We start from the raw sequence: 24,820 nt of genomic DNA, 5'->3' as shown, positions 1-24,820 counted from the left end.
CTGTCCACCTAGAGCCCCGGAGCCCCCGGAGCCCCAGGAGCCGGGCAGGTGGCAGGCGGGCAGTAGGTAGTGGGCGGTGTGCCGTGGTGCGCTACAGCGCTGGGCGCCCTCACTTCTTCTTCTTCTTGCCCGCGATGGCCTTGCCGGCCTGGGGCACAGCTGCGTCCTCCTTGGGGGGGCTGGGCGTCTGGCTTGCGGGCGGGGCGTCCACTGGCTCCTTCAGCACCATGATGCTGATCTCCTGGTCTTGTTTTTTGGCCTCTTCCTCTTGTAACAGAGACAGCCTAAAAAGCAAGCAAAGAAAGTACCTTTTTTTCCCCGCCCACTTTTTAAAAATGTATTTGAAAGGTAGTAAGAGAGAGGTTTCCCTACCACTGGGTCCCTCCCCAAATGTCAGCAGCAAGCCAGGGCTGGGCCAGACGGAAGTCAGGAGCCTGGCGGCCCATCTGGGTCTCCCGCATGGGTAGTGCGGGTGTGGGTGTGCAGGCAGCTGGCCTGGGAGCAGAGCCAGGATTGGAGCTGGGAGTTGGGGCTGGGGTGTGGCACCCAGTCAGGCTGTGTGGTGTGAGCTGTAGCCGGAAGTCGTCCTGCCTTCACATGCGGTCATGGTGATATAGCCACGTAGCTCCAAGGGAAAGCGGCCTGGCCAAAGACCTTCTAAGTGTGTCGTAGTGTGTGCTCCCAGGCAGAGCTGAGCCACCTGCCTGGGGTCCTGAGGGGGATCCCCATCTCCCCGGCCTGGGCAGGTGGGAACCTGCTTCACCGCACCACGGGCCCGGGCCAGGTTATGTCCACTAGCCAGAGGAGGAGGCCGAGGCACATGGAAGGAGGTGACGTCACAGGCCTGTACTGAACCAGGTGGCCTCGACTTATCCCTGCGCTGTCCCCATGCCCTCAGCCACCCATCACTTCCTGGAGCCTCCCTGTGCCCAAATGAGCCCCAGGTTCTCAGGTGTGAGGACGTGAGGGAAGAGTGTGCAGCTCCTATCCCCACGCGAAGGCCACAGGGCAACCTACACCTGACTGCCCTACAGTTGGCATGGGCCCCACGAGATTCCCAGTGTGTGAAGGGGGCAGGCACAGCCAGAGGGGTCTCCCGGGGCAGGGGGGCTGTCCATTGCTCCAGGTGTTCCCCTGCTCAGAGGCAGAAGGGTCTGCTGGTGGTTAGCTGTCCGCAGCTGACTCCCACCTGACTCAGCCTGGAGGCTGGGGTGGGGGTGATGCTGGAGGTGCCAGCGTCCCGCAGGGGGCTCCTCCGGCAGCCACCCCGGGGACACCGTCCAGGCCCCTGCCACAGCCTTCGTAGGACTAGTTGCTGTGACACGCTGAGGGTCTCAGACCCGGAACTGGGAGCGAGTGGGCACCAGGCGCTGCCCGCCCCATCACTCTTGCGGGGCCCCAGCAGGAGCCAGGAACCACGGCTACTGCACCAGACTCCCGTAGGAGCCCGCGGCCTGTGTGATGTCTGCAGCGGCGAGGGCCTGGGGGGCACCTACTTCGCCTCCAGCTCCTCGTCCTCCATCCTCCGCTGCCGCGCCACTGCCTCCTCGAGCAGCCGGTTCTCCTTCACCTTCTCCGTGAGGGTCTCTTCCCGCCTGTGAGCCACGAAGAGCACGTGCACGAAGAACACGTACATGCTGTGGAGCCACATGCTCAGCTTTTCGTTCTGGTCGAACCTGGGCTTCTCGTATTTCTCTGGAATGGAGTTTGAGGAGACCAAGCCTCAGGACAGGCCTGCGGCAGGTTTTGGGGTCCCCCTTCTGGGGCACCCTCTCCCCCTGCTGGGCTGCTCATAGACTGAGCACTGAGGGGAGCCTGGAGCAGCCTGCCTCCCTCACTCCGCCTCCCCCCAAACAGCTCCAGTCTTCAGGGTTTTGCAAAGTAGAATGAAAACGTCAGCAAATGGATGTTTTCCCAAGTGGAGGAAGGACCCTTCTCTTGGCTCTTGTTTCCGTCAGCTCTGGACGGAGTAAGGTCAGTGGCCTGGACCATGTGGGTGCGAGAGGCAGGGGTGTTGCCTCTGAACAGGCTGTGTCCCCCCAAGGGTCCCTGCCTTGCAGGAGCTACTGTGACACGCCAGGAGGGAGGAGGAGGAGCCGCAGGGTCGCCAGGAGAGCCTGGGGCAGCCTCGGGTGGCACTGCATATGGAGGGGCCACAGAGCCAGGGCAGCGCTCAGCACACCTCCCTTCTGGTAGCTTTCCCGGCCGCTAGCACATGCTTTGCCAGCTCGTTCATGCGGTCAGCTCTGCTGCCTGTGGACGGCCCGAGATTCATGTGGCCGCTGTGCCTGGATGCCCGGAGGTGCCTGTCTCCCCATCCTCGCAGTCCGCTGGAATCCAAGCTGGGGTTGGCGCTCCCAGGTTCGCATGCAGCCGTTGAGTCTGAGTTCTCAGGGCCTTGTTTTAGTCCACGACGCTGTTCCTGAAGGTTAGATCTTCGTGTTCGTTCTGCCCCGCAGCCGCAGTGCTCCCTCACAGGATCCCCTTTTGTGTTAGGATTTCTTGTCTATCTTTTGCTACTTTTGGATCTTTTCTTTTTAAGATTTATTTGAAGGGCAGTTAGAGAAAAGAGATCTTGCCTCAATCCCCCAGTGAACCCAGTGGCCGAGGCTGGGCCAGACCGAAGTCAGAAGCCAGGGGCTTCTTCGGGGTCTCCCATTTGGGGCTAGGGACCCAAGCGGTTGAGCCACATTAGCATGGGTTGAATCTTCTGAAGTGGAGCAGCCAGGCCTTGAACTGGCTCCAGCACGCAACGCTGGGTGGGATGGGCGTGACTTGTCAGGTGTTGGGATAATGTTAGTATGTTAGAATGTTAAGAATATTAGCATTAGGTGATATTAGGCCCTTTGGGGTGAGAAGCCACTACTTCGCTGGGTCAGAAAGCTCCACTTTTTTCACTGTGGGAAAGCTCCACTTTAGCATGAATCTGTGCCCTTGTTTCTCTGTAACCTTACCTATCAACTGACCCGGGTGCAGGAAGGCAGGGGCACAGTCCCCGTCCCAGCGACTGGAGGAGCCATAAAGATAAGGGTGCCAGGATGGGATGAGCCGTAAATAATAAGTGTGGCAATGTAAATAATGAGTGGGAGAACGGAATAGAATGCTTGCACCGGGAGCCACATAATCTAAATTTGTTACTTTTGACTTTGATATATGTTACAGCCAAAACGGGGTATGTAAGCTCCAGCCTTATGTTACCCGGGGTCCGATCTGCTTGGCTGGCCTGCGCACCCCAAGTGCGGTCTGGCCCCAGCATGCTGGCACAATAAACTGTTTGCTGTTTGCATTACCAGCGACACTGTTTGTCATTTTCTGGGGGTTGACCAGCTCGCACTCTGACATCCGGGGGGAGCTCTGGCCTGGACCCTAACAGACTGAGTGCCCACATGGGATGCTGGGGTTTGCAAGGTGGAGGATTAGCCATTTGAGCCACTGGGCCAGGTCCCAGGAGCTTCTGTTTTCCACGTGAGTGCAGGGTCCCATGGTCCTGAGACGTCCACTGCTGCTTCCTTTGCTGAGTCAAGTGGAGCAGCCAAGACTCCAGTGGGCACCCGTGGGGGATGCCAGCACTGCACGTGCAGAATTAGCTCACTGTGCCACTGCACCGGCCCCGTAGCTTCTAATATTTTAAAGATATATTTTAGTCTTTAAAGAGACGGAGGGAGAGAATGATCCTCCATCCACTGGTGCACTCCTCAGATGGCTGCGGGACCCAGTACTCTACCCGGGCCACGCACGTGGGTGGTGGGGACCCAAGGATTCAAGCCATCACACACAGAGCCAGGGCACATGAGGCCCTGGTGTGAGATGCTGTGTCCTAACTGGCACGTTACCACACGCCTCCCTGTTTCTGCCTCAGGGCAGCCCTGTCCCCTTGGTCCTGAGCATCCGTCTGCTGTGGCCTCTGTGCCTCTGGGCTCACTTGGGCCACCTCACGTGACAGCTTCCCTGTGTTCTGGAGGCTTCTTTCTGGTGTGCTTTCCCTCCTTCTAGGAAGCCATTCTGCTGCTTTCACTGTTCTGTGATGAGAATTTTATTTGGGATTTGATCACAGGTTTATAGAAAAATCTCCAACGACTTACAGGTTCTTCCTCTCGCCTGCCTTGTGTTTGTTGCTTGTGTTTCCCCCCTTGTTACTTTGTGACGTCCTTGTTTAGTCCGGCCTGTCCTGGGAGCAGCTCTCAAGCTGTTGCCGCCTCTGGATCCTTAGCAGCTTCATTTGCCCTCAGGGTCAGCAGGAAGAGAGGACTTGGGGCTTGGGCAGCTCCTGGACGGTCTGTCCTGTCGCGTCCAGCTCCCGGGGCTGGCTGGGATCTGAGCACAGCTAGCACCTTGGTTCCCCTTTGAGAGGCGCGTCCCCTTCCCCTGACGTCTGGTCCCGGGGCTGCAGCCAGGCGTGCTGGGCCTGCGGTTGCATCAGATGTCACACTCAGCCCTGTGGATAACCTTCGGCTGTTTCTCCTATTACGCTTTAAAGGAAAGCCTGGTGAATTAGCTCTGTGGATCATTTTATGTCCTTGGTTAGATGTGTAAAACATGGAAGGAGAGATCCGAGAACCCAAAATACAGCTTTCTGGGGCCGGAGACTAGGGGACAAAGACCCCTAAGAGCGACTTTGGGGCCCGCCTTTCTCCTGTGGCCAGGCTGTCTGAGGGGAGACCCGTGGCAGTCCTGGCCTTCACTTAGACCCAACCTCAGCGCGCGCAGGTCTGTGGACGTGATGCTGTGTCGTAAGCGCAGTGCGCAGACGTGTTGCAGCTGTTGAAGTTCTGTCATGACAGTACTCACCGCTTTCAGGTAAAAACGTCAGCCCCTTCACTGCAGACTTAAAGTTCACTTTGGAAACTCTCTCATCGCTTAGAGACTTCCTGAGTTTGGGCTTTCACAGAAAAAAAGAATCATAAAGCAAAATAATTACTTTCACACCATTATGGACTCAAGCCAGTTGTCTACATCCTAACTAAAAAGGGAGGTCAATCACCTGGGGCTAACTTGACTATTTTTAATGCTTATGAAATCCTGAGTTCATAGCAATAAGGAAACGAATAGCTGTGATTACATCTGCCAAAGTCTTCCCTCCCCATTCCCTCCACAGGCCCAGCACAGTAGCCAAGTGGCTAAAGTTCTCGCCTTGCACATGCCAGGATCCCATATGGCACCAATTCTAAACCCGGCGTCCCCGCTTCCCTTCCAGCTCCCTGCCTGTGGCCTGGGAAAGCAGTCGAGGACGGCCCAGAGCCTTGGGACCCTGCACCCGTGTGGGAGACCCGGAAGAGGCTCCAGGCTCTTGTCCCTGGCTTAGCTCAGCTCCGGCTGTTGCAGCTCTTGAGGAATGAGTCAAAGCACGGAAGAACTTCCTCTGCCTCTCCTCCTCTCTGTATATCTGACTTTCCAATAAAAATAAATCATTTTAAAAAAATTTGATATCTAGATCTTTTGGGAAAGCATTTCTTACATAAATAAGTTATACATGGTTATTTGTAGATTAATTATACTTAAATAAAAGGATGCCACCAAAAGCTTGTGGGAAAATGGAACTACAAGATTTTAGTACAAAAAAATTTTAAATCCACAAAAAGATTTTAAAAAACCTCAAGGAAAATTGGAGCCAGGAGAGTATGTGTGGGTTCCACTGTACTCTACATTAAAAAAAAAAAGAGCTTTTCTTTTTCTCTGTTTCTTTTTTTAATTTCTAAGACAGTTTTTCATTTACATTCTAGTCAAAGGCTTAATGCCCCACTCAGCTAAGAGCCCAGCAAAGTGAAAAAAAGCCACAGCTGGCCTGTGAACAGCCAGCAGGTTCGAGATGTTCAACTTGGCATATGAACTATAAAATAGTCACACGTGGGCCCGGCGCAATAGCGTAGTGGTTAAAGTCCTTGCCTTGCATGCCCGGGATCCCATATGGGTGCCGGTTCTAATCCCAGCTGCTCCACTTCCCATCCAGCTCCCTGCTTGTGGCCTGGGAAAGCAGTCGAGGACGGCCCAAAGCCTTGGGACCCTGCACCCGCGTGGGAGACCCGGAAGAAATTCCTGGTTCCCGGCTTTGGATCGGCATAGCACTGGCCATTGCGGTCACTTGCGGAGTGAACCATCGGACGGAAGATCTTCCTCTCTGTCTCTCCTCCTCTGTGTATCTGACTTTCCAATAAAAATAAATAAATCTTAAAAAATTAGTCACACGCTCATTAAACCCTGTCAGCATGCAATCCTCCGTGGCAGATTTCAGTGACAGACACTGTGCGTAGCAGCCTGCTGCGGGCAGCCCCGCGTCTGTCAGCGTTAGCCGCCTGTGTAAGGCAGCACCTGCCACACGTGTCTTCCTGTGGCTGCTCTCATTCGTTGCCGCCCTCCGGGAAGCTCACGTTTAACTCCATTTTCCAGGAGACTTTATGCAGTCACCTCGCTTGGATAACTCCAGTTCCCCCACGGCAGCAAACCCTGCATTTCTGTCCCCGGCTTGAACTCGCCCTTCAACTGGCATCTACCACAGCCTTACACAGCCGGACCCCCAAGCCCGGCCCCCCGCCCCAGTCCACAGCCCATCCCCCCGCCCCAGGCCACAGCCCATCCCCCCACCCGCCCCAGTCCACACCCGGACCCCCAAGCCCATCCCCCCCCAGTCCACAGCCTCTCCTCGCCCAGCCTCAGTTCACCTTCTGCCCTCTTCAACCCTGGCCCTTCAGAGATCTCAGCCGTCTCTGCCACCTTGGGCCCGCACCATCCCACAGCTTCCTTGCCAGCGTGCCAGCGGAGCAGCTGGCCTCCCAGCAGCCCAGGAATAAAAGCCTGGTTCAGGTCCTTGTCACGTCACTCAAACCTTATGAGAGTGGAGGCGTACAGCTGTGGTGGCGGTGCAGGACCCAGCCTCACTACTTCCTGGTCGAGTGGCACGCTTCCCTGCCGCGGGTGGTCTGGGACCGAGGTGCCCTGACTGTGAGCGGCCCCTGGTACACAGCTGCGCACATCAGTGCCCGCGGCCCGGGTCCAGGCCACAGGAGCGCGGGCTCCGTGTGCTCGCTGCCAGGGCCCCCCTACACAGAGAAGGGGGTTCTGCCCCCATGGCATCTGGGACAGGGCTGTCAACACGGACCTCAGATTTCCACGGTCGGTTGCTTCCAGGCAGGAATGCCAGCTTCCCAGAGGAGGACTTGGCACTGCCCGAGTGAGCAGCGTCGGACTCGTGGCTCGTGGCTGCACTTCGGCTCCTGTAGAGGCTCTAGGCAGAGAGACAGAGAGGGAGTGTGCCTCCCACACACAGCCTGCAGACACCCAGGCCACCGTGCGATCTGCGGGGTCTGGCTGAGCTGGAATGCGGAACACAAACTCTAGTCCTTGGTGGGCTTTTAAAAATATTTGAGAGGAAGGACTCGGTATGGTAGCCCATTGCATGTGCCGGCATCCCATATGGGCGCCGGTTCGAATCCTGGAAGCCCCACTTCCCATGCAGCTCCCTGCTTGTGGCCTGGGAGAGCAGTGGAGGATGGCCCAAAGCCTCAGGACCCTGCAGCCACATCCTCCTTTGCCCCCCCAGGGCGCAGCCCTGGCCATGCCCCATGCTTTGTTCTTACGCTCCATGGCTGCTTTGGCTATTTAGAGATTGGGGGGTTGTTTGTTTGTTTGTTTGTTTGTTTTTGCTTTACGGTTTCATAAAACAGTATAATATTGTTTTGTTCAATTTGTGAAGAACGTTGCATTTTGGTAGGAATGGCTTGAACTCTCTCTTGGCTGTGTGGATGTCTTTCTTCAGTGCACGGACACTCTCCGTTTCTCTTGTCTCTTGAGCATTCCCAGCCCTCCGACGGACACTGGGCGCTCCGTCCTGCCACTACCAGCAAGGACACTGGGCAGGTCTTGGCAGGGGTCATGCTGCTGTCGGGACAGCTCAGTCCCTACCAGAGCAGTGGGCTTTAAGGCCTGGCTCTGCTTCCAACACCAACTTCCTACTAATACACAGCGTGGAGCAAGCAGGTCACCTAAATGGGAGGCTCAGGTTGTGGTCCAGGCCCTGGCTTCGGGCTGAACCACCCCTGGCTGTTGTTGGCCTTGGAACGGTACATCAAGGGGATAGAAGATTCCCTCTCCGCCTTCCAAATAAAATAGAAACAAGCTTCAAAACTGTTCAAAGAAATGGGATTGTTGGGGCTGCCGCAACGGCTCAATGGCTAATCCTTCCCTTGCAAGCACCAGCATCCAGTAGAGGCACTGGTTCCTGTCCCGGCAGCCCCACTCCCGTCCAGCTCCCTGCCTGTGGCCTGGGGAAGCAGTTAGAATGGCCCAAAGCCTGGGGACCCTGCACCCACGTGGGAGACCCCAAGGAGGCTTGAGGCAGATCTTTCTCTGATCTTCTTCTCTCTGTATATCTGCCTTCCCAAGAAAAATAAATAAGTGTTTTTAAAAAGTGGATTGTTTTTGTCGTAGTTACTGTTCTCGGGCATTCACCATTGATGGATGACAATGCTACTGACATGCGTACAGACATCCCAGACTTTAATTCGGGGTTCATCGTCTTAGTACTTCCGAATTTTGTGTAGGGGAGACAAGGTCATTTGCAAGCAGTGACAGCCGGACTTTCTCCTTCCCGATCTGGGCGCCCCTTACCCCTTACTTCGCTTCTTGCCTGATGACTCCGGGTGGGGTGAAGCTGGCAGCTGCTGGCTTGTTGCAGGCAGCCTCCCGTGTGCTGAAGGATGCTGCCAGCACAGCTGTCCTGAAGGGATGCCGAATGGCACCCAGTGGGTTTCCCACACCTGTGTCATTCCACGCTGTCGTGAATCCCACTGGGTCATGACGGAGGATGGTTTTAAATGTATTCTTGGATTCGGCTTGCCAGTGTGCGGCGTTTTGCACATGCTTTTTTATTTATTTGTTTGTTTATTGGAAAAACCAAGAGGGAGAAACATCAAGAAAGCTTCCATTTCCTGGTTCACTCCTAAATGGCCGCATGGCGAGGGCTGCTGGGCAGCTGGGGCTAGAAGCCTGGAACTACATTCGGGTCTCCCACGGAGGTGGCAGCGGCTCACGCAGGGGCTGCCTCACCCTGCTTTGCGGGCACAGCAGCACGGAGCTGGTTTGGAAGTGGATCAGCCAGAACTTGAATCCATGCTCGCAAGTAGCATCTTAAATCACCATGCCACAATGCTGACCCCCTTCACACACTTCTTAAAGATTTATTCTTTTATTTTTATTAGAAAGTCAGATATACAGAGATGAGGAGAGACAGAAAAGAAAATGTTCTGTCGGCTCATTCACTCCTCAAGTGGCCGCAATGGCCAGAGCTGTGCTGATCTGAAGCCAGGAGCCTAGAACCTCTTCTGGGTCTCCCACACGGGTGCAGGGTCCCAAGGCTTTGGGCCATCCTCGACTGCTTTCCCAGGCCACAAGCAGGTAGCTGGATGGGAAGTGGAGCAGCTGGGATTAGAACTGGTGCCCATTGGGCATCCTGGTGCAGGCAAGGCAAGGACTTTAGCAGCTAGGCTAATACACCGGGCCCCACTTCACACATTTTTAAAAGACAGGGCTGGTACTATGGTATAGTAAGTTAACCCTCTGCCTGCAGCACTGGTGCCTCCCTCCCCAAGGGCAGTAGTTCAAGTCCAGGCCATTCCACAACTCCATTTCCAATCTGGCTCTCTAGTAATGGCCTGGGAATAAAGCACAGGATGGATCAGTGCTCAGGTACCTGTACCCACTTGGGAGACCCAGAAGAAGCTCCTGGCTCCTGGCTCCTGGCTCCTGGCTCCTGCCCAGGTTTGGGTGCTGGAGTAAACTGCAGATGGAAGATCTCCCTTCTTGCCTTTGAAATAAACAGATCTTGAAAATCTAAAGGAATGATAAAAGACTTCCCTATGTTTGTTTATCTTAAAGGCAGAGTGACAGAGATAGGAGCTCTCCTCTCTGCTGGCTCGTTCCCGAGATGGCTGCAAAAGCCACAGGTGGACGAGGCCAGCACCGGGAGTCAGGAGCACCACCTGCTCGCCCCCACAGCGGAGGGGCCCCTGTCCCTGGACCATCTGTTGCTGCCTTCCCTCGTGCGTTAGTGGGATGTGGGACAGCGCGTGAGGTGGCTGGACTTGAACTGGCACTGCATTCAGGGATGCCAGCATCACAGGAGGCGGCTTGAGCTGCATTGCCACAGCTTGGCCCCATCGGCCACTCTTCTGCCGAGGGATTCTGCGTCCACGTTCATCGAGGACGCTGCTGCGCTCTCCCGATCTGGGTTGGCGCTGATATCCGGGTACTGATGGCCATACAGAATTTGGAATCACCCTCTCCTTTGCTAAACTAACTTAAGTAAAGGTAGAATTAATTCTTGAAATGTTGGATAGAATTCAGTTGGTCTTTTCCTGATAGGGAACTTTTTATTATAGATTCAATCTCGTTGCTGCCATCCCGATTTTATTATTTTCTCTGTTTTCATTTGAAAGGCAAAGAGAAGGAGAGAAAGAGATCTACGTCTGCCAGCTTATTTCCCCAAATGCTACAGAGACCAGACCTAGGCTGGTCCAGGGCCAGGAGATTTTCTGGATCTCCCACACGGGTGCAGGGTCCCAAGGACTTGGGCCGTCCTCCATTGCCTTCCCAGGCCATAAGCAGGGAGCTGAATCGGAACTGTAGCAGCCAAGACTTGAACCAGCGCCTGTGTGGGATTCTAGTACTGCTGCCAGAAGCTTAACCTACTGCACCAGCTCCCAGATGTTCCATTTCACGATTCAGTCTTGATGTTTGTGTCTAGAAGTTTGTTCATTACTCGTGACCAAATGTATCCGTTTATAACTGTTTGTAATCATCTCTACCAATCCTCTGTGTTTCTTATTTGAAAGGAAAAGGAGGAAAAAAGGTATCTTCCAGCTGCTGGCTTTCTCCCCAAGTGGCCATTAACAGCCGAATCAAGGAGACAGAATTCTATCTGGGTCTCCCACATGGCTGGCAGGGACCCAAGTACCCAGGCCATCCTCGGCTGCTTCCTCAGACACAGTAGCAGGGAGCTGGATCAGAAGTGGAGCAGCTAGGGCATGCCAGCATGCCAGCAGCCACACTTTCACTATGACACCTCCCACTGCTGTGGCCAGTCTACGTTTTCCTAACTGCAAAAACAAATGAACAAACAAAATCTGGGTGGAGGCTGGAGGGAGTCCTTAAACGCCAAAGCCGCAAACAGGCTTTGCCCATTCCTCAGTGAGGCCGGGCCTGCTCGGGGGTCCCATGACACCCTGTTACCTGATTCGCCGGCGGCTGAAGAGTTTCCTCGCGGTCCCCACACACGTCGTCGTAGGAGACGAAGTAGGATTTAGTCATCTGCTCGGACACACAGGTCAGCGCAAAGCTCAGCAGGGCTTCAAAGAATTCCAGGAAAACCAGCTGGAACATGAAGGGATGCTGACGCAGCTGGGGTACCACCATCTAGCGGCTCGCTTGCTAGTCGCCGTTCAGCCCCCGGGGCGGCAGGGTGCGTGGCTGGAGGCGTGCGCCCAGGGCACCATCTTTACAAACCTCGAGCTCCAAGTTGCTGTCAATGCCATCACAGATGAAAGGGTTATCCTCCACCAGCACCTCCACAAACCGCGTGGCCGACAGCTCCTTCGTTATCATCCGGAAGTCCTGTGGGACAAGAGGCCAGCTGACCCTTCACTGCCTCTCATTGCAGACAGCCCATCTCTCCCTGTCCAGAATGTACCAGAAAGGAACATCGTAACAACCGGTAGCTCAGAAAAGCATCCTGGATTGTCGCTCAGGAGACCCTCATTCTCCCACCCCTGGGTCAGAGCTGAAGTGAGGCAGAGGGCGTTCCAAGGGGAAGATGCTGGCAGGGCACTGCAGGCTGCCAAGTGTCCCAGCAAGAGACTACGGAGTTCAGGTGTCCACGGCAGCCCCACCACACTGTGGCCAGGACAGTGGCCTACGGGACAGATGGACACACGCATGGCACAAAGCCTTGGGACCCCATACCCGTGTGGGAGACCCAGAGGAGGCTCCTGGCTGTAGATGGGCTCAGCTCTGGCCATTGCGGCCACTTGTAGAATGAATCAACGGATGGAATATCTTTCTCTCTGTCCTCCTGTCTGTATATCTGACTTTCCAATAAAAATAAATAAATTTTTAAAAAAGAAGGCACCTCCTGGACTTTGCCACCCTCCCATGGCCAGGGTCCATGCTGCCCCCACGTACAGGTGCAGGGGGTAGGTGGCCCCTGGCTGTGTTCCTCGCTCCAACACACACCTCCCAAACCGCCATCCTCTGCCACCTGACCCGGTGAGCTTTTCAGGCCGTGCAGACATATCCGGTCCCTCCCCTCGCAGTGCGCACGTGGTGGGAGGCTCACTCGGACAGGCCACCCTCAAACGCCAGCAAGCTCACCTTCAGCATCCAGAGGAAGTGCCTCATGGTCATGGTTGGCTCATGTGGTGGGCTGCCACTGGGTCTGCAGTAGGCCACGTAGATCTCCCAGCACTTGTCTATGTAATTCATGGAATACAGCGTCCGCTGCTGCTCGCTGAACAAGTTGCCTGAAAGCCAGACGCTCATACAGGGTCACAGAATTCAAACTCTGACAGGACAGCAGGACCACGCTGTGGCCCGCGTGTGGCCTCTGACACGTGATGATGGCAGGTCCACGCCGCGGCCCGCATGCTCACCTCTGACCTGGCAGGCATTGGGGTGGATGTTCTCGGTCATCAGCCGGGTGAAGCACAGGCAGAGAGATGGGCTTCTGTTCCTGCAAGTCAGACAGCGGCCTCACCCCTGCTGGGGCCGGGAGGTAGCCCCCCTCTCCTGCAGCTCAGACAGCGGCCTCACCCCTGCTGGGACCAGGAATATAGCCCCTTATCCTGTAAATCAGACAGCGGCCGCCCCCTGCCGGGGCTGCAGAGGTAGCTCTCCTCTCCCTGGTCAGGGCCTACAGCCACCTTCCTCTCACACACAGTATGCCCAGGGGCACAGGCGGGGTACAGCCGACAAACCTGGCGGCCAGCATGTTTATGAGGTGGCTGAGGTGGGAGTGTCCGTACCCCCAGGAGGCCCCTGCCAGGGCCTAGTCAGGAGGGCATGTGGCCTCCAGGGCATCTGTCGCCACAGCTGCAGTGTGAATGAGACCACATCCCCAAACACCCCCACAGCATAACTGTCCAGTAGCTCCCATCAGAAAGAACAGGGTCTTATCGCAGATGGGTGAGGAGCAAGGCAGCGTGGGAGACCCCGGGCTGGACACGCAGCGCACAGGGAGCCCCAGGGCAGACCCCAGCAACCAGTGCTAAAGCCACTCCAGTCCTCAGGCCGCACACGCTCCGCAGCCACATGAGATGCTGCAATTAGGACAACTGCGGTGAATGAACTCTGGACCAGTTTGGCAGCGCTTCTGTGGACCCAAAAAATATTCTCAAAATCCGTTTCTTTAAGAAAAATATTTATCATTTTTGCTCCAAGAAAAGCAGGGAATCCCGACCTAAGGAGAAAGAGCTGATAGACATTTCTGATTAAGAACCCCTTGGCCAAGAGCCACTGGCAGCGTGCGGGGTTTCCAAGCTAAGCCAGGCTAACGTCTGCGGAGAAGCTCTGCTTGCCTCTGACAGGCGCAGCCTTGGCCACTGGGCGAAGAGCCCGCCCTCCCGCGGTGCAGGTGGCCCCATCCCGCCCGGGCCTGGCACGGCAGCTCACTGGTATTCCGTGTGGTGGATGTGGTAAGCCAGCTGCAGCAGATAGCTCAGGAAGGTCCTTAAAAGGATAGTTCTAAACGGAGAATGGATTTCTTCAAATGGTATGTCGTCATTGTTGGCTGTAAAGAAAAACAGCGGAGAGGAAGCCCAGGATTTTCTAGAACCTTACTTGTTCCTGCTGCACAGTTAAAAACAAAACAAAACTGAGTATCAAAGAGTGCTTAATCCTAGAAAACAAGCCAAAAGTTCAGACATTTTGAGGCTTTCTGTTCTGCTTGCCAGGATTTAGATGAAAAGTCAAAACGTTAACATTCATGATTTTGCCAAGCTGCTGCCTACGATGCTTGCACCTCCTATGGGCGCCAGTTCAAGTCCCAGCTGCTCCACTTCTGACCCAGCTCCCTGCGCATGTGCCTGGGAAGCAGTCGAGGATGGCCCGAGGCCTTGGGCCCCTGCTCTCACGTGGGAGACCTGGCAGAAGCTCCTGGCTCCAGCCTCAACCAGCCCCGGCCAGGGTGGTCATCTAAGGGAGTGAATTAATGGAGGGAAAAGCACTGTCTCACCTTTTGTCTCTAACTCTGCTTTTCAACTAATAAATCAATTTTGAGAAGACGAGATGTGTTGTAGTTGGAAGGCAGCGTTACAGAGGAGGAAAGGAGACTGGACGGCACATCTCCCACCTGCTGGCTCACTCCCCAGCTGACCCCAACAACTAGCGCTGGGCCAGTCCAAAGCCAGGCGTTTCTTCCGGGTCTCCCACGTGGGTGCAGGAGCCCAAGCCCTTGAGCCATCCTCTGCTGCTTTCCCAGGCACATTAGCAGGGAGCTGGATCAGAACTGGAGCAGCGGGGACTCAAACTGGGTGACATCAGAGATGGTGGCTTAACCCACCACACCACAAAGCCAGCCCCCAAAGTTGTGAAATTAATTACATGGACTTTCTGACTTCAGACCCACACCAGGCCCGGGACTGCCTGCAGCCCGTTCCAGATTGTTCCGAGCCCTCCCTGCTGCTCCTTGCACCTGCCTGACAACTCTGCTTCTGACCCAGGGTGGGTGAGCAAACACTTCCATCAAGGACCAGATGCTAAATTCAAGGGAGTCTCACAGAAAAACGAAATGAGAAGTTTGAGTTTTTGTGCAAAAAAAAAAAAGTTTTGAAATCCACACAAGCATGTTTTTTTCATAATATTCGTATTCCATATATTATTTTTCAAAAGGCTTTTGTGCCAGCATAAACTCGTTGGTAACTGCGTTCCTGGGCACTCTGAAGTTCCCTCTCACATGAGGCTCTGAGGCCAGCGTGTTCGGCACCACCGTTCGGCTGCCCCAATCAGACTGTGGTTCCAGGGCATGGGCGCCGAGGGACGGGCATCGGGCACAGCTGCTTGGGGCACCTACAGCTTGGGCTCCAGGCCCAGCTCTGCTCCCAATCCTGGCTCTGCTAATGGACACCCTGGCAGACAGTGACTCCCATGTGGGAGACGGCAGGCTGAGTCCCAGGGGCCGAGCCTCTGCCTGGCAGACAGTGGCTCCCATGTGGGAGACGGCAGACCGAGTCCCAGGGGCCGAGTCTCTGCCTGGCAGACAGTGGCTCCCATGTGGGAGACGGCAGACCGAGTCCCAGGGGCCGAGCCTCTGCCTGGCAGACAGTGGCTCCCATGTGGGAGACGGCAGACCGAGTCCCAGGGGCCGAGCCTCTGCCTGGCAGACAGTGGCTCCCATGTGGAGACGCAGACGAGTCCAGGGCCGAGCTCTGCCTGGCAGACAGTGGCTCCCATGTGGGAGACGGCAGACCGAGTCCCAGGGGCCGAGTCTCTGCCTGGCAGACAGTGGCTCCCATGTGGGAGACGGCAGGCTGAGTCCCAGGGGCCAAGTGTCTGTCTGGCAGACAGTGGCTCCCATGTGGGAGATGGCAGACCGAGTCCCAGGGGCCGAGCCTCTGCCTGGCAGGTGAACCAATGCATGGAGAGCTCTCTGTCTCCTCTCTCCCCGCTTTTCAGCTAAAATGAAGATAATTTAAAAAAAATTAAAACAGGAAGGCCAGGCGGTGGCTGACAGCACACAGTGGCGGCTGTGTCCTGAGACCGCCTTGGGAACAGACCCCGTGGTGGCACCTGCCTTCCCCGGGCCAGCGTGTTCCGGCGCCCTGGGAGCCGAGGCTCACGCCTGCAGGCCTCACCGCTCAGTATCCTGTCCATGTCGGCCAGCGTGAGCTTGTAGTGGTGGACCTTGCAGTCCTTGAGAAAGCGCCAGAAGTGCAGCTTGGTCATGAGGAAGGTGTTGTCGAGCGACTGATCGCAGCCGAGGCTGCTGTAGAAGCTGTAGATCCTCCTCAGCTCCGTGATGTTCCTCAGCACGGCGTATTCCACCTGCAAGGCACAGGCCCTGGGTCCCTCCACCCTGCCATCCTGCTGCCTGAACCAGGTAACTCACGCCAGGTGACGGTGCTGGGTGCTTACCACCGAGCCTGAGCTGGGCTTGATCAGCAGTGTCCCTGACAGTAAGGCCTGCTTGGACCTGGGCGCTCTCCCTGCACCCTGACACAGAGTCTACTCCATTCGGGAGACCCTGCCTAGCAGAGTAGCCAGCCCACTGGCCAAGTGTCAGACTGTCCCGGGGCCTTCGCAGCAGCCTGTGGCCACTGCTCACGTCAAGCCGTGTCCAGTCCACCTGCAGAGCCCAGGCGAGGTGTCCCTGACATGGCTCCATAGCCTGGGCCCACAGAGTGATCTAGGCATGGGAGCAACATGACCATGGCACTGGCGTGCAGGGCTGCCAGGCCGAGCAGGTGGGCCCCGAATTGCAGAGCGCTCGGGGCACGTGGTGCAGCCTGAGGCTGGGATCGTGACAGGGTCCTACCTGGCGCTTCTCCTCGGGCTGGTCCTTCTTGGGGTACCTGTTCAGCAGCAGGCTGATGCTGAGCTCCACACTGGAGCCCAGCACCGTGTGGCTCTCGCTGCCATCCAGTCTCCTGATGATTTCTGCCAAGGTAGGGTAGCAGGGGGTACCCGTGAGAACCGAGGCTGACACCACCAGTGTTCCACCAACACAATGTCCCCATGAGCTTGTGTCACAGCAGCAAAAGACTGGCCAAGGAGCCCATGCTGTGGCACCATGGATTAAGCCGCTGCATGCAGTGCCGGCTTCCCATTTGGGTGTCAGTTCAAGTCCTGGCTGCTCCACTTCTCACCCAGCTCCCTGATAACGTGCCTGAGAAACCAGTGGAGGACGGCCCTGCACCTGTGTGGGAGACCCAGGAGAGGCGCCTGGCTTCAGATTGGCTAAGCATCGCTGAAGATCTTTGTCTTACTTTTTCTCTGTGTGTGATTTATTTACTTCAAGCAGGAAGGGAGGGGCGAGACAGAGATGCTTCCAGCCCTTGGTGCTGGCTCCCGGCTCCCTCACCGCACGCCCACACAGCTGCAGCTGGAGCGGGCTGACGCTGGGAGCACGGAACACAAGCCCGGGGTGACAGGGACCCCAAGCTGCAGCTGTCATCTCCGCTGCCCCCGGGGTCTGCCACGGACCCCACGCCGCCCGCCAGCCCGTGCTGGATCTTTGGGCAGGCTCATACCGGCGCTCAGGAAGGAAGGGCTCCGGTGGCACCTGGCGGACGCGTCTGAGGACAGCTCAAAGCTGCAGCTGCTGGAGACCTCAGCCTCGTGCTCAGCCAGGAGGGCCATGTGGTCGTTGTGGAAGCGGCCCTCGTACACCCGCCCGTTCTTAAACGTCAGCCGGCCCTGTGGACAGGAGGAAAGGTGGCGGGGTCCAGGAAGCTTCCCTGGGGCCCTGCTGGTGACGGCTGTGGGCCCAGAGGTGCCTGCTTCCCCGTCTCCGCCCCCCAGCCTCTCCCTCCCCCCAACTCCAAGGTCACTTTCACACACACAGTATGAAGAGTATCTGTCACACCCATGGACTCTCCTGATGTCTGTCAAGTCTTGGGCCAAGGTCAAGCTCAGCTCTGGGAAAAGCATCCCCTCTCCTGTGAGCAGTATGGGACATGGGTGTGAGGTCTGGGGCCACCGCAGCTGGCTTGTAGTGCTGAGGCAAGGCTGACTTGGGGGAGCAGGGAGTAACTCCGTATGGACAGGGGTGGGGACCCGGACATTTCCGAGCTGCCGACTTGAACCAACCCTGAAGCCCTCATTATCACAGACAGCAGATAAGGCGGTTGTGACGACAAGCCAAAACTATCCCCCCATTGCATCCGCACTACACACACACAAATAACAAACCAAATAACCTTTCTATACGTAGGAAAGGGCAAATGTGGCAGAGCTCTTAAAACTCACTTAACTGCTGCTAACAGGGACTCATCCCAGGTGGCTGGCTCGTTGGCAGCTCCCCTTTCGCTGCGTCCCCACTGCCCTCTCCAGGTCTGGAGTGCCTCATCCCAAATGGGCACTCACCATGCCATGCTTCCTGTCACAAACCCACTCGCCCTCGTACGTGGCACCGCTGGCATAGTAGAGCTTCCCGTGACCGTGGCGCCGCCCGTCCACAAACTGCCCTACGTACTCATTTCTCAAGGGGTACTGGGAGTTGGGGATCCTCTTGAGGAACCACGTGTGCGTCCCAAAGCCGTTCTGCAGAGGAAGCAGACCGCCCACCAACAATAGCCTCTTTTTAACCTCAAACCCTTTAAGGATCAGCAAAGTAGGGGGTGAGCGTTGGTTTGGCGGTTACAACCTCCCCGGGGACACCCACACCCCGCCTCTGACACCCAGGCACCTGGCCCCACATCCACCCGGCTTCCTGGGAACAGTGTTTATCCTGCCAAGCAGCAGGTGGAGGCTGCGGGACGTGGGTCCCCGGCACATGAAGGACTCAGAGGTTCCTGGCTAGAGCCTGGTCAGTTGTGGCTGCTGTGGGCATCAGGGAATGGAGCAGGAAATAGATGATCATGGTCTCTCTGACTTTTAAACAAAATAATAATAATAATAGCAATAATAATAATAAAGTAAAATCGGGTTAAAAAGCAATGATGGTGCCTTACTAGGTAGGACACAAAGATTAGTTACTCCTCACTAGGGGATTGGAGATTTCTCTGCACACCCCTCCTAAAACTCTTCTGCACCTCAACTGTTGACAAATGCCTTGTTAGAGTTACAAGCCAGTTTAGACTATCCTAAAATCTGCCAAGTTCAGCAAAATTATGCTTCAACAGTATAAACTGCTAAATACTAAAATGAAAATAGACACGAGACTGCTGAATAGCACCCCATAGCCACTTCAAGGTGTATAGCAGCCGGTCCTGTGTATCAACAAAAATTGAAATGTCAATGAAGTAGTCACAGGATGTGGTTAAGAACTTGCATTGTTTTAGCATATTGATGACTCAATACCATGTCAATTCATTCCATAATGTTGCAAACTGTCGTTGATGTTGTGCTGTGGCTTTCAATTGATAGGGATGACATTCTGCCAGCTCTACCTTTAGACCAGAGAAGGTCTCCCCAACAAACTGCTGAATGTATCTGGACAATAAGATGCTGGACTCTATGCTTGGTGTATGATTGCAATGAAAGAATCTGGACTTAACTTGAACTGTAGTACTGCAACAAGATGGAGGAATCCACACTGAGCGGAGGGCAAGGGGAGGGATTGGGGGGAATCCCAGAGCCTATGAAACTGTGTCACATAATGCAACATAATCAATAAAAAATAATATAACAAAACAAAACAACAACAACAACAAAACAATGATGGTTTGAAGGGGCAAAGAATAGGACTCTGGGGTCCGGCACGGTAGTCCAGTGGCTAAATCCTTGCCTGGCAGGTCTGGGATACCAAGTGGCACCGGTTTGTGTCCCAACTGCTCCATTTCCCACACAGCTCCGGGCTTGTTGCAGCCAATTGAGGAGTGAACCAGAGGATGGAAGATCTCTCTGTCTTCTGTAACTCTGCCTTCCCAATAAAAATGTATCTTTTTTAAAAAAATTAACCAGAATGCACAATGTAAGACTGCCAGCAGTCCCCCGAGACAGCACTGCTGCCCGTCATGCCCTCGAGGATCCGTACCTACCTGGACGCCCCTCTCCCACTGGCCCACGTACTCCTCGCTGCTCTTCAGCCACCTCATCCTGCCTTCCCCGTGGCGCGTGCTGTTATCCCACTGACCTTCATAGATGTTTCCAGATGCATAACTGTGAGAGAGAGGGCTGCTGAGACACATCCACGTGGACCTGGCTTCAAGCTAGAACAGCCCAACCACTGTGGCCAGCTGGGGGTGAGCCAGTGGACGGAAACGTGTGTGCTGTGTCTAGAACAATCTGACCACTGTGGCCTGTGAGTGAGCCAGTGAACAAGACAGCATTCAGCATAGAACAGTCCGGCCACTGTGGGGAGTGAGCCAGTAGACACACCACACATGCTGTGTGTGTGAGTGTGTGTGTGTGAGTGTGTGTGTGTGTGTGTGTGTGTGTGTGTGTGTGTGTGTGTGTGTGTGACTCTCCTGCTCAAACAAATAACCCTTTAAGTACTGCGGCCAGTATGCACGGACAGCGTGTCCCCTGGAGTCAGCGCATCAGCTCTTTCAGGAGCCCAAGGACAGAGGATTTGACCCATCAGTCCTGCTGCACCCCCAACCCCACCACGGGCTGGCAGCCACACCTACCATCGTATGCCCCAGCCCTGGCGCTGGTTGTACACCCAGTCTCCCTCGTACCAAGAGGTGCCCTCCTGATTGTAGTACATGGTACCCTGAAATAGAAGAGTGTTCCCTTAAAACACACACACCACGCTTCATAGTCACGTAAAGATAAAAAGATTTTAAGGAGTGTCTGTGGATGTGCAGCCGGGGGTTCCAGGAAGGCCTGGCAGAGCTGGGGACAGCACTCTGGGGCGGCCCCATGGCAAACACGAGACTAGCAAGCCAGCGGAGGGATCCTTACAATCTGAATTCTACCAGTGTTTCAAATTTCTCAACCTTGGGGCTGCTACAGAGAGGCAGCTGGGTAATCAGTATCGCCCTTGGAAACTTGTTCCAGTCCAGATCCAGCTCCCTGCTTGTGGCCTGGGAAAGCAGTCTGGAATGGTCCAAAGCCTTGGGACCCTGCACCCACATGGGAGACCCAAAACAAGCTCCTGGCTCCTGGCTTCAGAATGGCTCAGTTCTGGCCATTGTGGCCACTTGGGGAGTGAATCAGCAGATGGAAGACCTTGCTCTCTCTGTAATGCTGTCTTTTAACTGAATCAACAAACCATTAATAAAGAAACCTGAAAACTGCAACATTTTTTGTCTACAGCAACTTTGGTTCAAAGTGGTCACAGCCAACATTTACTGGCCAAGGCAGCAGAAGGTCCAGCCACAGCAGAGGACAGGATGGTCACTGCAGGACCCAGCACGTCCACCTCTGCATGCCGACTCAGGAGAAATGAGAACAGAACTCAAATCAATCCACCCCATTTTCTCCCCACCCACCCACACAGACCCAGGGCATCACGGGTCCTCACAGACAAAAGATAGCAGCTGTCCGGGGAACCTGTTCACAGGGGGACAGATCTGCAGGTGTGGCAGACACTGGCAGCGGGTGCTTTGGCCCACAAAGCAAGTGTGGCTTGCCCCTGCCACGCCTGGGGGACCCCCAGAAACCCTGATCCAGGTGAAGGCAGCCAGGCACCCCACCCACCCCCAAAGTCACAGACAATTCTACTTGCACGAAACGCCCACAGGGGACCCCACAGCTTCAGCAGGGAAGCAGGTGGTCCGAGCAGGAACGCTCTGCACAGAGCCGGAGGCCATGGGAAGGCTGAAAGGGCTCAAAAGGGGAACTCCCGACAGGTGCCTGTCTTGCTCAACTTGGCCTCGCTCAAGACACAGACCATGACTGCTCTCTCTGGACCATCCTGCGCGTTGGGAAGGATGCCCTGTCACGTGGCTGCCTCACCCACCTTCCCGTGCCGCTTGCCGTGGCACCAGTGGCCCACGTAGGACACAGGCCACGTGCCGCACCGGAACATGCCGAAGCCGCTTCTCCGGCCGTTGACCACCTCCCCGTTGTAGACGCTGCCGTCTGGCCACGTGTAGGTGCCATGGTTCATGGGCATGTTTTTCACAAAGTCCCCCTACAGGGCAGGAAGGCCACTCGGTCAGACACCCCTGCAGCCTCCCATGCTGCTCCTGTCCCAGCCTCCTGGGTTCTCCCCTGCATGGAAACCCAGACAGGACAGCGCCCCCTGAAGGCTATGTGCAGGGATGACGGCCTGGGAAGCCGGAAGGCGCCATGCAGTGAGGCGGTGGCTTCTGCTCTGAGCTCAGGAACTAGAGATTCTTGGAAGCCACCCTGAAGGAGACCAGGTCACAGGGCCCACAAGAGACAGGTGGTCACAAGGGACATGTGGACCACCACAGCCTTGGTGGTCACTGCTGGAAACCCTTCTTTCTGTCCTGGTACAGTCCAGCACACATTGGGCTGAGCAGGAAGCATGTGTCTGCACTGGGGGCCTCTGCTTCTCTCCCTGGAACCAGAAATCCTGAAGGCAGCCAGTCCACAGAGTGGAAGAGACCTCACAGCTGGGCCAGACCACTGGCTGGCTGCTCACTGACCATGGCCGCTTCTGCATAAGTCTGAATCCTGCCCATGGACTGTCTCTGGAACTGGGGTGGGAACCAACGGACCTGTGAGAATGACTCAGAGCCAGTGCTGTGGTGCAGGGGATTAAGCTCCGACTTGCAGTGCCGGCATCCCACCTGCTCCACCTCTGAGCCAGCTCCCTGCTAATGTGCTTGGGAAAGCAGGGAAGGACGGCCCAAGTGTTTGGGTCCCTGCACCCACACAGCAGAACCAAAAGCAGCTCCTGGCTGCTGGCTTCAGCCTGGCCCAGCCCTGACTGCTGTGACCAGGACTGGTGATGTGCTTTGGGTAGGAGGCAAAAATGTCCTTACCGTGGAAGACAAACCCATGCTGGCAATAGATTTCAAAATACACATACATCCCCCGCCACTGCTCCTGCCCGGCAGGGTGCGGGGTACAACACCCACACACCAGAACCCCACAGCCGGAGCTGCAGGAAGAGGTACAGACAACTAAAGGATGTGTGGATTAAAAAACAAAAAGCAAACATTCTGAACCAAATCTTTTCCTGTAATTCCATTTTCCTGTGACCTTCCTGGTGGGCCCTCGTACGCACTTGGGCCCCACCCGCAGGCCCTGCTCGGCAGCCAGCCCTGCAGCCCCCGGCCTCTTGCCCGTTTCCCACCTGCATGCTGAATTCCCTTCGTGACGACAGCAGGTTGGGGCCATGGAGCACCTCCCAGCTGCAGCTCACCTCATATTTCAGTCCATCCGCCCAGATGTAAGTCCCTTGGCCATGCATGAGTCCCTCGGAGAACATCCCCTTCCAAACAGAGCAAAGCAACAAAGCATGCTTGGAAGGAAGCTGGCCACGCAGCACCTGGCCCCCACACCACAGCACGCAGCGCCTGGCCCACAGACCACAGCATGCAGTGCCTGGCCCCCACACCACAGCATGCAGCGCCTGGCCCGCAGACCACAGCACGCAACCCTGGCCCACAGACCACAGCAAGGAGCCCTGGCCCACAGACCACAGCAAGGAGCCCTGGCCCCCACGGGCCACTTGGACATGCTGCCTGCCCCACGGGGGACCGGAACGTTCCTCTGTTGGGTTTGTTCTCGGGAAGGAATGACCCATTCCTCAAACCTTACTGCCAAGGCAGTCTTGCCTGGTGCTTAATTACCCTGCAGGGTAGGGAGTTTGGTCTTGAGGTTGGGATGCCAGCTGAGCCACCTGCAACCCCACAACACAGTACGTGTGTCCCATGCCCGACGGCCAGTCCAGCCCCTGTACCTAGCTTCCTTGCCAATACCAAACCCTGAGAGGCAGTGGGGGTGGCCCAGGTAGTCGGGTTCTAGGCTGTGTTCCTGGCTTCCAGCTTCACTCCGGCATTATGGGCATTTAGGGAGTGAAAAGCAGATGAGAGCATTCGATCTGAACCCACTCCTGCCACTTCTCAAATAAATAGTAATTTAAAAAATAATGTTATTTTTATTTCAATAAAACACAGAGCAATATAAATATTTCTAAGAGAAAAAAAAGACTCAATGTTATGTTTAAAATTAACATGCCCATATAAAAATACCAACATAGGGGCCAGTGCCGTGGTGTAGTAAGCTAATCCCCCACCTGTGGTGCCAGCATCCCATGTGAGCGGCAGTTCAAATCCCAGCTACTCCACTTCCACTCCAGCTCCCTGTTGATGGCCTGGGAAAACAGTAGTGGATGGCCCAAATCCTTGTACTCCTGTGCCTACATGGGAGACGCAGGCACAGCCCCTTTCCCAGGTCATAAGCAAGGAGCTGGATGGGGAGTGGAGCAGTCGGGACTTGAACTGGCACCTACATGGGATGCTGGCACTACAGGCAGAAGCGCAACCTATTATACCACAGTGTCAGCTCCCAAATAAAATTGCAACATATTTGTTTATTTACTTATTGGGAAGGCAGAGTTGCAGAGAGAGGAGAGACAGAGACGGATCTTCCATTTGCTTGTGGCAATACATTCTTTAAAACCAGGAAAATATTACAATTCTGACCACTTGGGTTATGCTGAACCACGCTCTTTTCCATAAATGCATAACCAGGGATTAGAGAAGTTTAGCATGAGGCCCCGGTTTCTGTGGAAAGATGACTGTGCCCAAGCCCCCGCAGCTGGCTTCACGTGCGGGTACTGGGGTACTCACGTGGTATGTGCAACCTCCTTGGAAGACGGCGAAGCCTTCGCCCTCGTACAGTCCCCGCACCTTGTCCCCCTCGTAACTGCAAGGACAGAAAACAAGTCATGGAGGGGGGAAGCAGTTACGGCAGTCACGGAGGGAGTGGGGAGGGAGGAGAATGTTACTATGTTTGCAGAACTGTAGCGACATGCACTCAATCTTTTTTTTAAAGGCTTATTTTTATTGGGAAGTCAGATATACAGAGAAAAGAGACAGAGAGGAAGATCTTCTGTCTGTTGATTCACTCCCCAAGTGACCGCAACAGCCAGAGCTGAGCCAATCCGAAGCCAGGAGCAGGAGCCTCCTCCGGGTCTCCCACGCAGGTGCAGCATCCCAAGGCCTTGGGCCGTCCTTGACTGTTCTCCCAGGCCACAGGCAGGGAGCTGGATGGGAAGCAGGGCTGCTGGGATTAGAACTGGAACCTATATAGG

At 55.5% G+C, this 24,820-nt stretch overlaps 1 protein-coding gene across 1 annotated transcript in view; it reads right to left on the bottom strand.

Moving 5' to 3' along the window:
* Positions 1–109: 109 nt before the first annotated feature.
* RSPH10B (radial spoke head 10 homolog B) overlaps positions 110–24,820 on the bottom strand; it is a 32,519-nt gene continuing 7,808 nt past the window's right edge. The window contains exons 2-20 of the mRNA XM_040989958.1: positions 24,357–24,432; positions 22,925–22,993; positions 21,548–21,721; positions 20,271–20,356; positions 19,680–19,800; positions 18,064–18,240; positions 17,229–17,394; positions 16,514–16,635; positions 15,834–16,023; positions 13,654–13,771; positions 12,636–12,715; positions 12,358–12,506; positions 11,494–11,601; positions 11,221–11,361; positions 7,515–7,517; positions 7,094–7,219; positions 4,789–4,879; positions 1,497–1,695; positions 110–284 (exon numbers count right to left, since the gene is read on the bottom strand). Of these exons, the coding sequence (XP_040845892.1) occupies positions 110–284; positions 1,497–1,695; positions 4,789–4,879; positions 7,094–7,219; positions 7,515–7,517; positions 11,221–11,361; positions 11,494–11,601; positions 12,358–12,506; positions 12,636–12,715; positions 13,654–13,771; positions 15,834–16,023; positions 16,514–16,635; positions 17,229–17,394; positions 18,064–18,240; positions 19,680–19,800; positions 20,271–20,356; positions 21,548–21,721; positions 22,925–22,993; positions 24,357–24,432 (2,371 nt within the window). The remainder of the gene's footprint in view (positions 285–1,496; positions 1,696–4,788; positions 4,880–7,093; positions 7,220–7,514; positions 7,518–11,220; positions 11,362–11,493; positions 11,602–12,357; positions 12,507–12,635; positions 12,716–13,653; positions 13,772–15,833; positions 16,024–16,513; positions 16,636–17,228; positions 17,395–18,063; positions 18,241–19,679; positions 19,801–20,270; positions 20,357–21,547; positions 21,722–22,924; positions 22,994–24,356; positions 24,433–24,820) is intronic.

Source organism: Ochotona curzoniae, unplaced genomic scaffold (genome assembly GCF_017591425.1).
Source record: "Ochotona curzoniae isolate NIBS_2020 unplaced genomic scaffold, NIBS_Ocur_1.0 contig_54, whole genome shotgun sequence".
In the NCBI taxonomy this organism is placed as follows: domain Eukaryota; kingdom Metazoa; phylum Chordata; class Mammalia; order Lagomorpha; family Ochotonidae; genus Ochotona; species Ochotona curzoniae.
Note: the sequence above shows the minus strand (reverse complement) of the source record. Positions and strands in the feature narration are given on the sequence as shown.